Source organism: Rhinatrema bivittatum, chromosome 19 (genome assembly GCF_901001135.1).
Source record: "Rhinatrema bivittatum chromosome 19, aRhiBiv1.1, whole genome shotgun sequence".
Lineage (NCBI taxonomy): Eukaryota > Metazoa > Chordata > Amphibia > Gymnophiona > Rhinatrematidae > Rhinatrema > Rhinatrema bivittatum.
Window position 1 is genome coordinate 32,650,438 of NC_042633.1, and position 14,215 is coordinate 32,664,652.

General features: G+C 51.2%; 1 protein-coding gene across 1 annotated transcript in view; it reads left to right on the forward strand.

Moving 5' to 3' along the window:
• PPP1R18 (protein phosphatase 1 regulatory subunit 18) overlaps positions 1 to 13,835 on the forward strand; it is a 38,561-nt gene extending 24,726 nt beyond the window's left edge. Inside the window, exons 2-3 of the mRNA XM_029585496.1 lie at positions 5,472 to 5,694; positions 10,222 to 13,835. Coding sequence (XP_029441356.1) covers positions 5,472 to 5,694; positions 10,222 to 10,241 — 243 coding nt within the window. The 3' untranslated portion in view covers positions 10,242 to 13,835. The remainder of the gene's footprint in view (positions 1 to 5,471; positions 5,695 to 10,221) is intronic.
• The last annotated feature ends 380 nt before the right edge of the window (positions 13,836 to 14,215 follow it).

Genomic DNA, 14,215 nt, shown 5'->3' on the forward strand with positions numbered 1-14,215 from the left:
CCCCCCCCCCCCCCTCTTTGTCCTCCCCTTGCATGGCTCAGTGCCTGTTGGATCCGTGGTGGCTCCTACCCTTTCTGTCATGCTTCAAGCAGTGAGAAGCAAGGCTCTCTGGAACTGCATTACGCAGCTTGGTGATATGTTTACAAGGGTCCTTGGATTCCTTAGAACCAAAGATAAGTAGGACCTATGGTCTTTATCTGCCATCACGTTGCAAATTTCTATGGGAAAGCACTCAATAGAGATGGTATCTCCTATACCATTAGAGACATTGCTTAGCATCTGTTAACTTATTATAGAGCTCCGATGAGCCAAGCAGCATGAGGTGGCATCTCTTATACCACACTTGCTCAGCAATCAACATATAAAATATCTAAGAATCAGTGGGGGCTAGATGACAAGTTTTTTTTCTGCAGTAATAGACCACTTGCAACAGTTAATGTATAAAGCACCTTTGAACCGGCCAGGAGGATGAGCTGGCATCTCGGATATTTATTTGTTTAGCCATTTTATATACTGTGATTCCAAGGGAAGATCACAGCGGTTTACATCATGACATAAATATCATAGGTAGTTACATTAACTTGATGTGTTTATATGTGATACATTTTAGCGAAAGACACATTGATTAAGGTGGTCAGGGGAGGAAGGATATATGGGGTGAAGTAGGGATGAGGTAGCACTTTTAACACAGTGCAGGAGGGATATAATGTAGGGGGTAGAGATGTATGAAATATATATATATATTTGGGCTGGGTTGGAAAGTAATGAGATATTGAGTTCTTTAGTTAGGTTCATGATGAATTTGTCTATGTAGGAGTAAGTACTGATTTCAGAAAAGCTTAAGTTGGGTTGTAGACGTTTTGAAATAACCACGTTTTAAGGTCCCGTTTGAAATTCTTCATTTCAGGAGTCAGTCGTAGAGTCTCGGGTAGAGAGTTCCAAAGTATAGGGCCTGCTATGGAGAACATCCGGCCTCTTACTTTTGTCAGGTGTGTATTCTTTACTGATGGTACACTTAGTAATCCTTTATTATGAGATCTTACTGATCTCTGTGGCTTGTATGGTTGTATCGCCACCTCTACCAGGCCCTGGTTGTTGTCATGGAGGGAGAAATGTATTCATGTTTAAGACTTTGTACTGGATTCGGGATTGTATCGGTAGCCAGTGCAGAGCTATCAGTGATTGTGAGATGTGATCGAATTTCCTAGATCCTGTTATGAGTCTTGCTGCAGCATTTTGTAATAGTTGGTTTTTTGTTTTTTTTTTATAAGATCTTTAGGTGCCCTGAGTAGAAAGGAGTTGTAGTAGTCTAAGTTTGAAAAAAAAGGAGGGTTTTCAGGACCGTGCAGAAGTCTGCATGAGTCAGCAAAGGTTTCAGTCTGTGGTGTATGCATAGTTTAGCATAGCCCAATTTGATTAATTTAATTACGTGCTTTTCCATTGATAGGTTCTCATCAATCTGTATTCCTAAGTTACGCACTTGGACTGAGGGTGTAATATTGAAGATACCCAGGTAGTGTCTGAGGAGACATTATTGGATGATTTCTTCTTAGCAGAATGATTTAAGTTTTTTTAGTGTTTAGAGATAGTTTGAGATTGGATAGTTCTTGTTTATGGCCTTCATATGTGATGCCAAAATCTGTGCTGTATTCTCAGCAGAGAAGATGCATGGTATGTAGAACTGAATGTCATCGGCGTATAGGTAGAAGGTGATTCCTAGATCAGATAGCTATTTATGTAGGGGAAGCATGTAGATATGGAATAGAGCTGTGGATTGTACTGATCCCTGGGGGACTCCTGCCTTGATACATAGGGGAAGCATGTAGATATGGAATAGAGCTGCGGATAGTGCTGAGCCCTGGGGGACTCCTGCCTTGATACATAGGGGAAGCATGTAGATATGGAATAGAGCTGCGGATAGTGCTGATCCCTGGGGGACTCCTGCCTCGATACATAGGGGAAGCGTGTAGATATGGAATAGAGCTGTGGATAGTGCTGAGCCCTGGGGGACTCCTGCATTGATACATAGGGGAAGCGTGTAGATATGGAATAGAGCTGCGGATAGTGCTGAGCCCTGGGGGACTCCTGCATTGATACATAGGGGAAGCGTGTAGATATGGAATAGAGCTGCGGATAGTGCTGAGCCCTGGGGGACTCCTGCCTTGATACATAGGGGAAGCGTGTAGATATGGAATAGAGCTGTGGATAGTGCTGATCCCTGGGGGACTCCTGCCTTGATACATAGGGGAAGCGTGTAGATATGGAATAGAGCTGCGGATAGTGCTGAGCCCTGGGGGACTCCTGCCTTGATACATAGGGGAAGCATGTAGATATGGAATAGAGCTGTGGATAGTGCTGATCCCTGGGGGACTCCTGCCTCGATATATAGGGGAAGCATGTAGATATGGAATAGAGCTGCGGATAGTGCTGATCCCTGGGGGACTCCTGCCTCGATATATAGGGGAAGCATGTAGATATGGAATAGATATGGAACAGAGTTGTGGATAGTGCTGAACCCTGGGGGACTCCTATCTCGATACATAGGGGAAGCATGTAGATATGGAATAGAGCTGCGGATAGTGCTGAGCCCTGGGGGACTCCTGCCTTGATACATAGGGGAAGCATGTAGATATGGAATAGAGCTGCGGATAGTGCTGATCCCTGGGGGACTCCTGCCTCGATATATAGGGGAAGCATGTAGATATGGAATAGAGCTGCGGATAGTGCTGATCCCTGGGGGACTCCTGCCTCGATATATAGGGGAAGCATGTAGATATGGAATAGAGCTGCGGATAGTGCTGATCCCTGGGGGACTCCTGCCTCGATAGATAGGGGAAGCATGTAGATATGGAATAGAGCTGCGGATAGTGCTGAGCCCTGGGGGACTCCTGCCTCGATACATAGGGGAAGCATGTAGATATGGAATAGAGCTGCGGATAGTGCTGAGCCCTGGGGGACTCCTGCCTTGATACATAGGGGGAAGCATGTAGATATGGAATAGAGCTGCGGATAGTGCTGAGCCCTGGGGGACTCCTGCCTTGATACATAGGGGAAGCATGTAGATATGGAATAGAGCTGCGGATAGTGCTGATCCCTGGGGGACACCTGCCTCGATATATAGGGGAAGCATGTAGATATGGAATAGAGCTGCGGATAGTGCTGATCCCTGGGGGACTCCTGCCTCGATAGATAGGGGAAGCATGTAGATATGGAATAGATATGGAACAGAGTTGTGGATAGTGCTGAACCCTGGGGGACTCCTGCCTCGATACATAGGGGAAGCATGTAGATATGGAATAGAGCTGCGGATAGTGCTGAGCCCTGGGGGACTCCTGCCTTGATACATAGGGGAAGCATGTAGATATGGAATAGAGCTGCGGATAGTGCTGATCCCTGGGGGACTCCTGCCTTGATACATAGGGGAAGCATGTAGATATGGAATAGAGCTGCGGATAGTGCTGATCCCTGGGGGACTCCTGCCTCGATATATAGGGGAAGCATGTAGATATGGAATAGAGCTGCGGATAGTGCTGATCCCTGGGGGACTCCTGCCTCGATAGATAGGGGAAGCATGTAGATATGGAATAGATATGGAACAGAGTTGTGGATAGTGCTGAACCCTGGGGGACTCCTGCCTCGATATATAGGGGAAGCATGTAGATATGGAATAGAGCTGTGGATAGTGCTGAACCCTGGGGGACACCAGCCTCGATCGGGAAGGTGTCAGACATGTGGTTGCCCAGTTTGACTTAGAATGTTTTTCTTAGCTGATGGCACAGAAGGGTATAGCCAGTGTCAAAGGCTGCTGTTAGGTCAGTTAGCCCCAGGAAATAAGATTCATCATTGTTAAATGCCTGTAATATGGGGTCCATTAAGGATATGAATAAGGTCTCGGCTGAGCGATTCTTTTCTGAATCTGAATTGGTTTGCATGTAGAATGTGATGGTCATCTAGATACTATAAGAAACAGCATGTGCAGCTGGAATCACGCTGCCTCCTGACAGCAGTTGGGAAGGGGGCAGAATGGAGTACCTGAAGAGACACATGTACCATGAACTAGAACCATATGGCCCATCCAGTACAATTCGAACCACTCCCTCCGAGATCCCTTGTGCCTGTGCTATGCTTTCCTGCTCTTCCGTGCATCCAACACCCGTTTCCGTAAAGCAATGCTTCCTTACAATATTCTTTTCACCCTTGTCCCAGAGCCTCCTTTCCATTGAAACAGACCTTCTAAGGTATTCATGTTTAGATTCTTAATTCCCCCTTACGCTTTGGAGCGATGATCAGAGACCATTTACAGTCTTTTGAAGATGCGGAATCGAGATTGTACCCAGTATTCCAAATGCCTCACCGGGGCAAATTCACCTCAAATTTTTTTTTTCCTGACCATTCCTCTCCCTATATACCCAAGCATTTTTTTGGCTTTTGTTGTTCTCTTCACCAGTTTGGGTTTGGCCACTTTGAGATCGTCAGATACGATCCCCCTCAAGTTTTACACTTTTTCATGCTTACAATTTCTCCCCTATACTGTATTGCTCCCTTCGGTTTTTGCAGTCCAAATGCAAGCGTCTGCACGTTTTGGCATTAAATCTTAGCTTCTAGATTCTAGACCAGAGGTAGGCAGTTGTCAGGATCTCTTGTAGTTTATTAATGTTAATCATTTTTTCCTTACCTTTTTAGTACTTTACAAAATCGTAGTGGCCTCTTTTTTTTTTTTTTTTTTCTCTCTTTCTTTTGTTTACTTTTCTAATTACCTCCTTTTTAGTTTTGCTCACTGCCGTCCTAATTCTCTTAGATTTTCCCATCCAAGCAACGACTCCCTGAGGACTCCCCCCTCATTTTAACGTTTTCCTGAAGTCTAGGACCCTCGCCTTTGAATGAACCTTCACACGCAGTGATGGTTCCTTCTAAGGTGAAGATCCTAGACTTCAGGAAAACTAATTTTGTTTATAAACTACAAGAGGCCACAGAAAGAGGAAGGCAGGCAACAATATCTGTAAAAGCTAAGAGGAGCTGGGAAAGTAGTCAGGAGAGCAAAGATGCAAAGATAAGACAAAATAGCAAATATGGTAAACCAGGGCAACAAGGCTTTGTTTTAGAGATGTTGGTGGTAGGAGGAAGTGCAAAAGTGGCATTATGAGGCTCCGAGGTGAAGGGGAGGAAGAGGTAGAGACTGGCGAGGAAAAAGCAGAATTGCTCAACAAATAGTTTTATTCAGTGTTCACCAAGGAAGGGCAGAAGTAGGACTACGGAAAAATGGACACAAATAGGATTAGAAGTGAAGTAAAACTCACAAAGAAGACTGTAGAGAAAAATAGGCAACAAAATGCAAACAAGTCCAAACAGAACTGCCTTGGATTGTCTCATGCCTGTAGTTTTCCTAATAGCCCTGCTCTCTAGCCCTGCGGCTAGGGAGAAATGTGCATCTCATTCATCCAGCAGGCTGAACTTGTCTTGTAATTTTGCAGTTGAAGATCACCTTCAGCGAGAGGAGGCTGGAGAGCACCTATGAGTATCCCTCCGAGAGCTCCCTTCTGGAACAGTACGGTCCGCCCGAGGAGGCAGAGGCTCCTGCCCAGGTCCAGGGAGAGGAAGACGAGGAAGAGGAGGAGGAGGCCCTGCTACTCCAGCATGGTATCTCGGGATCTCCCAGTGTCGGAGACATCATGCGCACCAAACCTCTCATCGTGGGTGAGTCTGGGGGCTAATGGAGAAGCAGGGACACAGCGCTGGGGACAGAAGGGCTCAGGGGATGGGCACAAGGACACAGAATCTCTCACCACTGGGGACGGGAGGCCTCCGGGGATGGGCACTGGGGACGGGAGGGCTCAGGGGATGGGCACAGGGATACAGAGCCTCTCACCTCTAGGGCGCTGGGGACGGGACGGCTCAGGGGATGGGCACAGGGACACAGAGCCTCTCACCTCTAGGGCACTGGGGACGGGAGGGCTCAGGGGATGGGCACAGGGATACAGAGCCTCTCACCTCTAGGGCACTGGGGACGGGACGGCTCAGGGGATGGGCACAGGGACACAGAGCCTCTCACCTCTAGGGCACTGGGGATGGGAGGGCTCAGGGGATGGGCACAAGGACACAGAGCCTCTCACCTCTGGGGCACTGGGGACGGGAGGCTCAGGGGATGGGCACAAGGACACAGAATCTCTCACCACTGGGGACGGGAGGGCTCAGGGGATGGGCACAGGGATACAGAGCCTCTCACCTCTAGGGCGCTGGGGACGGGAGGGCTCACGGGATGGGCACAAGGACACAGAATCTCTCACCTCTGGGGCACTGGGGACAGGAGGGCTCAGGGGATGGGCACAGGGACACAGAGCCTCTCACCTCTAGGGCACTGGGGATGGGAGGGCTCAAGGGATGGGCACAGGGATACAGAGCCTCTCACCTCTAGGGCACTGGGGACGGGAGGGCTCAGGGGATGGGCACAGGGATACAGAGCCTGTCACCTCTAGGGCACTGGGGATGGGAGGGCTCAGGGGATGGGCACAGGGATACAGAGCCTGTCACCTCTAGGGCACTGGGGACGGGAGGGCTCAGGGGTTGGGCACAGGGACACAGAATCTCTCACCTCTGGGGCACTGGGGACGGGAGGGCTCAGGGGATGGGCACAGGGATACAGAGCCTGTCACCTCTGGGGCACTGGGGACGGGAGGGCTCAGGGGATGGGCACAGGGATACAGAGCCTGTCACCTCTAGGGCACTGGGGACAGGGGGGCTCAGGGGATGGGCACAGGGATACAGAGCCTGTCACCTCTAGGGCACTGGGGACGGGAGGGCTCAGGGGATGGGCACAGGGACACAGAGCCTGTAACCTCTAGGGCACTGGGGATGGGAGGGCTCAGGGGATGGGCACAGGGACACAGAGCCTGTCACCTCTAGGGCACTGGGGACGGGAGGGCTCAGGGGATGGGCACAGGGATACAGAGCCTGTCACCTCTAGGGCACTGGGGACGGGAGGGCTCAGGAGATGGGCACAGGGATACAGAGCCTGCCACCTCTAGGGCACTGGGGATGGGAGGGCTGAGGGGATGGGCACAGGGATACAGAGCCTGCCACCTCTAGGGCACTGGGGACGGGAGGGCTCAGGGGATGGGCACAGGGATACAGAGCCTGCCACCTCTAGGGCACTGGGGATGGGAGGGCTGAGGGGATGGGCACAGGGATACAGAGCCTGTCACCTCTAGGGCACTGGGGACGGGAGGGCTCAGCGGATGGGCACAGGGATACAGAGCCTGCCACCTCTAGGGCACTGGGGATGGGAGGGCTGAGGGGATGGGCACAGGGATACAGAGCCTGCCACCTCTAGGGCACTGGGGACGGGAGGGCTCAGGGGATGGGCACAGGGATACAGAGCCTGTCACCTCTAGGGCACTGGGGACGGGAGGGCTCAGGGGATGGGCACAGGGATACAGAGCCTGCCACCTCTAGGGCACTGGGGATGGGAGGGCTGAGGGGATGGGCACAGGGATACAGAGCCTGTCACCTCTAGGGCACTGGGGACGGGAGGGCTCAGGGGATGGGCACAGGGATACAGGGCCTGCCACCTCTAGGGCACTGGGGATGGGAGGGCTGAGGGGATGGGCACAGGGATACAGAGCCTGCCACCTCTAGGGCACTGGGGACGGGAGGGCTGAGGGGATGGGCACAGGGATACAGAGCCTGTCACCTCTAGGGCACTGGGGACGGGAGGGCTCAGGGGATGGGCACAGGGATACAGAGCCTGCCACCTCTAGGGCACTGGGGACGGGAGGGCTCAGGGGATGGGCACAGGGATACAGAGCCTGTCACCTCTAGGGCACTGGGGACGGGAGGGCTCAGGGGATGGGCACAGGGATACAGAGCCTGTCACCTCTAGGGCACTGGGGACGGGAGGGCTCAGGGGATGGGCACAGGGACACAGAGCCTCTCACCTCTAGGGCACTGGGGACGGGAGGGCTCAGGGGATGGGCACAGGGACACAGAGCCTCTCACCTCTGGGGCATTGGGGACGGGAGGGCTCAGGGGATGGGCACAGGGATACAGAGCCTGTCACCTCTAGGGCACTGGGGACGGGAGGGCTCAGGGGATGGGCACAGGGATACAGAGCCTGTCACCTCTAGGGCACTGGGGACAGGAGGGCTCAGGGGATGGGCACAGGGATACAGAGCCTGTCACCTCTAGGGCACTGGGGACGGGAGGGCTCAGGGGATGGGCACAGGGATACAGAGCCTGTCACCTCTAGGGCACTGGGGACGGGATGGGCACAGGGACACAGAGCCTGTCACCTCTAGGGCACAGGGATACAGAGCCTGTCACCTCTAGGGCACTGGGGACGGGAGGGCTCAGGGGATGGGCACAGGGATACAGAGCCTGTCACCTCTAGGGCACTGGGGATGGGAGGGCTCAGGGGATGGGCACAGGGATACAGAGCCTGTCACCTCTAGGGCACTGGGGATGGGAGGGCTCAGGGGTTGGGCACAGGGACACAGAATCTCTCACCTCTAGGGCACTGGGGACCGGAGGGCTCAGGGGATGGGCACAGGGATACAGAGCCTGTCACCTCTAGGGCACTGGGGATGGGAGGGCTCAGGGGATGGGCACAGGGATACAGAGCCTGTCACCTCTAGGGCACTGGGGACGGGAGGGCTCAGGGGTTGGGCACAGGGATACAGAATCTCTCACCTCTAGGGCACTGGGGACCGGAGGGCTCAGGGGATGGGCACAGGGATACAGAGCCTGTCACCTCTAGGGCACTGGGGATGGGAGGGCTCAGGGGATGGGCACAGGGGTACAGAGCCTGTCACCTCTAGGGCACTGGGGATGGGAGGGCTCAGGGGCTGGGCACAGGGGTACAGAGCCTGTCACCTCTAGGGCACTGGGGATGGGAGGGCTCAGGGGATGGGCACAGGGGTACAGAGCCTGTCACCTCTAGGGCACTGGGGATGGGAGGGCTCAGGGGATGGGCACAGGGATACAGAATCTCTCACCTCTAGGGCACTGGGGACCGGAGGGCTCAGGGGATGGGCACAGGGATACACAGCCTGTCACCTCTAGGGCACTGGGGACGGGAGGGCTCAGGGGTTGGGCACAGGGACACAGAATCTCTCACCTCTAGGGCACTGGGGACGGGAGGGCTCAGGGGATGGGCACAGGGATACAGAGCCTGTCACCTCTAGGGCACTGGGGACGGGAGGGCTCAGGGGATGGGCACAGGGATACAGAGCCTGTTATTTCTAATGCACTGAAAAGTGGATGGGCTTAGGCAGGGCTGGACTTTGATATCCATTAGGCAAGGTTGGAGACACTGGAGATCAAAAGGCAGAGGAGGATTCTCCACCCACCAATGTAGCAGTCCCCTTTGAAATGGACAGCGGGAGCAGGCTCCTCCTTGGCACATTGTACTCTACTTTGGACCAAATATGTGGGGGCTTCACAATCTGGCATCCTGGGCCATTTCCTATACCTGAATCCAGGACCAGACTTGGCAATATATGGTGTAGTTTTGATTTTCATATGGAAATAAAATCAGGAAGGCCCAGTATAGGGTGAGGAAAGATCTGGTTCCTGAACATACCCAGATCAGTCCAGAGAAGTGGGTTGTGTATCCCTAGCAGCAGGTGGAGTCAGAGCGTCTATTCTGAATGACCGGCCATTGCTGATAATTCATATCTCTGTCCTTTCACCCTGCAGTAGCAAACTGGGACACAGAAACTGAAATGTTATGTTTGTTCTAATCCCTTCAAGACAGCACTCACTTTGGCCTCTGGTCTATGGCAGCTCTGTTTCCGCTAAGTACATTACGGGATATTGAAATATTATACTCTTTGGTAAGGGGGGGGGGGGGGTGAACTACAGATATTTTTCCGTCACTTGAGGAAGGGGAGGTAGACATTCTGCTGTCTGTGTGCACAGCGCTGGAGAGGATAATTCATGGGGTGATGCTGACCCTGCCCCCCAAAATCTTACAATCTAAAGTGAAGCATGCTTTATTTAAAGCCACACTTGGCATGCAGGGGTGGACTGATCTTGTTCCCCAGGCCCTTCACCACCCATCCAAGGCTAAGGGAAAGTGCTGTGGGCCCTCGGGCACTGCCCTATTGTGCGAATGGTCAGTCCGCCCCTGCTGGCATGGCGGATGAGCATAGGATAGGATTGTGCTGAATGTCACACCTGAGGTCCCCGCTCTGACTCATCCCTAATCTTCTGTCTTTCTCTCCATAGATGAATCCTGCCGGCGGTGATAATAGGGCTGCTCTTGTGTCACACCTCTCCTATAGGCCCACGGACTCACCAGACAGGATTGCAGCGCCTAATGCATCCTATGGACATTGCACACCACACAGGCGCGCACTAATATTTCCAGCTGCAGAAATCCCTCCTCCAGGGAGCCCTTCCACACGGTGCTCAACCCACTGCTTCAGGTCATGGGAGGGAACCTTCCCGCCAGGCTCTTCCTGTGAAAGGGGCCCCCGAGCCTTCCACACCCAAAACCCAGCCTGGGGTGAACCCAAACCGTAATCCAAGGTCAACCTCGCTGACTGCACAAAAAAAGACAGTATTCAAAGTCTCCGTTCTTCTGCCGTTAGGAGGAGGTGGGAAAGAGAGGGACTTAGTGGTCCTCCGGCCTATCAGCCTGAGCTCCCAAGACTGCACGCGCTGTAAGGGATGTCTGCCTCTACTCTCTCGCGCCCCTCTAAGCTCAGCTAATACACTCTTCTCAAAGGCAATCACTGAAAATGTGGCAACAGCACCGTTGAAATGCACCTGTATTTTTTTTTCTTAGTGTTTTGTACGGCAAAGAGAGCAGGCTGGGGCCATCGGAGAATCCCAAAACACGTTGTGGTGAGGGGACAGGAGAAGCGGCTGTTTCAGGAGCGTGTTCACAAACAGTGTTGTTTTCATGGACTGTTGGTGGCGGGGTTTGGGGGGGGGGAGGACGACAATGTGTGTGCTCGAGGAATCTCTGGCTTGTGTTGATGATCTGTACAGGGTCCCCAGGCTCTAGAGCAGGGCTTCTCAACCCAGTCCTCGGGGCACACCTAGCCAGTCAGGTTTTCAGGATATCCACAATGAATATGCATGAGAGAGATCTGCATGCCCTGCCTCCACTGTTTGCACATCTGTCTCATTCATATTCATTGTGCATATCCTGAAAACTTGGCTGGCTGGGTGTATCCCAAGGACTGGATTGAGAACCACTACCCTAGAAGCTGCCATGTTTTTAGGCTGGTTGACTTTTCTTGTTAATGCATCTCATAATCCTTTATTTAAAGAAAACTGGATGGGATCGGCGGCCTCTTTTACAGTAGAGACAGATAACTCGTAAAATACCTGCTAAGCAAGGACCCGGGGCTGCTATGCCACTTCCTCTGTTTTTATCCTTCTGTACATATGCAGCTAGGGATAGGGAGGAGCTAGTTCTGCTTTTCGCCCTGGACGTGCGTGATGGGCCGAGCAGCGGATTTGCAAAGGTTTTGTTTGGCTAACTTCAAAAGTCAGTCGGCTCAATCTAAGCGGATGAAGATTCCTCTCCCCTCCCTGACCGGCTAATTGTGTGCACTTTAAATCGCCTGAGGCATTCCCGGGCCAGGTTTTGGATTTAGCTGGACATCACAAGATTTTCGGTGCTACCCAGCTGTCACTGCACATCTTGCAGTCGGGCAAACGGCCATCCTATATCCAGCTGGACAAGTTTAGTCTGGTTAGGTGTAGGCAGAATTTCAGCTGCAAATCAACCGGGTTAGACGCAGTTGAAAATCCAGTTAAGGATAACGAGATTATCTTACCCACTGAGCGAGTTTTTGAAATTGACCCATAAGACTAAAAGGAGGCCTGCATCAGCCTGTCCTGAAAAAGAAAAGAAATGGAGCCTGCTGCTGATCCAGTGCTAGTTTTAACCCCACTGCACGCGTGAGAATGCTGCTGTGATATTCCTACAAAAAGGTGGCAGGACCTAACGTTTCTCAGCACGGAGCGGGGCTAAACCCAGGACTAGCTCAGTCTGTCCCGGGTGACAGCATCATCTTGTGATGCTTCCTCATGGCTGTCTGGCCAGCAGGAGCTCACATTCTCCGATGCTGGAAAAATCCCAGAAAGTGTATTGATGGGTAATAGTTTAAACGAAATAAATAGATATTTATTGAAAGTGGATCTGGCCAACCAGGGGTGCATGTCTCCGCTCTGACTGAGCTGGAACAAACAGGAAGCATCTGCAGTAAATGGAAAATCCAAGGAAAAGCCACAGCTCTCTTAACCCAAGGCTGGTAAAAAAACCTTGCTAGTTTGCCAGAGTTGCTTTGCCTGGATGCTGGAATCCCTTTGTCTGTTTTCTGACAGTGCTGCGGCAGGCCGTCTGGCTCCTTTCTCATCCTTTACAGATGCAGCTGGTTGAGACCTTATCCAGTGCCCACAGAAGCTTTTACCAAACGAAGAATTGCAATGCAAACTTAAAACATGCTGATCAAATTCCACAGGGGGGAAAAAACGTGGACACCGTCCACTGAAAAAACTTGGGATTGCGCAGCTTTGCTCTGGCTTGGACATGCCTAGCAGTCTTGCCAATCATGAACAGCATAACGGCACCATGACGTCTTTCAGTCTGTAGCGGCAGGGTGAGGTTAAAGAGTGGGAGCACCTCCGTCCCCTCAAGAGAATCAAAAAGGGAAAGGCAAGGGGAATGAAGATGATTTTCTTCCCTCCAGTTTATTTAATGCAACAGATAGCCCCAGATGAGCAGTCGTGGGTTTTGCCCCGGTGCACATATATGGACGTAGAGGTGTCAGTTAAATACTAACTGGCTTGGTCTCCCGCTGAAAATTCTCCTAAATCTACCCAGGGTGAAATCTGTCTGGCTACATACATTTAGGGCTGCCAGTCAGCTAGATCTGGAGCTGACTCCTTGATACTCCGCTAAATTTATCTGCCTTATGACTATCGGTGGGAAAATTTAGCCAATCAATTGGGGGGACACTTGGAAAAGCAGTGTTTTAACTGGCTGACTCCCAAAATTTTGCAAACTGACCCCATAGTTTTTGGCTTTTCTTAGAATAATGGATGCAAAATCACCAGGATCAGTTCAGTCTCAGTGACTCTCAGGCATCTTGAGAATGACTCACATTCCCTGTACGTACCCTGATCAGTCCAGACACCTGGGTTTTGCCTCCCCTCCAGCAGATGGAGACAGAGAAGTTTTAAAACAACCCTGCCCTATATACCAAGGTGCCACCCACAGTCCATCAGTCTTTCTCTGTCTCCAGCAGATGGTGGAGGTGCAAAACCCAGTCTATTCTGATTACCTGTTTGTAAAAAAAAACAAGGGGTTAATTTTCTTAGAGGATTGCTGATCCCCAGATAAGAATAAGAAACCGTCTGATTACCAAGCCAGTTTTCTCTACTTTTGAGATGGGAGAAGGTCAATGTGAATGAAACCAAGATAGGGAGAGAATATAAAAAAAACAAACAATGCACTGTGTTGAATTTTTTTCTTTGCACTTCAGATCCAAGTTGTATTTCTTTCTTTTTTTTTTTTTTTTGAGGTAACATGTGATGAGTGTGAATGAGAGTATGCCTGAATGGGGTGCTGGTTTTTCAGCTCTAGAACTCGTATCCCCAGTTGTTTACCAGACAGTACTATCAGGAGCGTCACGTGAACGAACAATGGACCACCTCGTGCTGTTCGAGTGTGGGATTTGTGTTACATTTCATTAAAACCTTTTGTTAAAATAATAAGGCGATGTTGCAAGATGGCCAGACACATAAAGCACTGCTTCAATGTTTTATAAAGATGATAAGATATTTGAATACCATGAATAAAAAACGAAGTGGTTTTGAGTCAAGTTTTGTTCCTTTGGGGATTTTTTTTTCCCAGTGGCATCTGATGCCAAGTCTTCACTTGTAACAGGATGGGGAGGGGTTTTTTTTTCCTTGTTTCATATCCCTTTCCCAGTTTAGCCCAGTCATTACAATGATGGTTCAAAACCTGGCCTCCTACCAGCAGCCATGGCCCCTAAATCTGGCCACTAGGTGTATCACCCTTGTGTAATGACTGGTATGTCCTCCTCAATCACAGCAGACCTGGAAAGCAAAAGATCCAAGCTGCAAATTTGAACCCCTGCCCTAGTACATGCAAAGGAGGTAAAACCAGGACTGGCTCACCCTGTCCCTGATGACCTACGGCCAACTGCTAATTCTAGTACAGTGGTTTCCAAACCTGTCC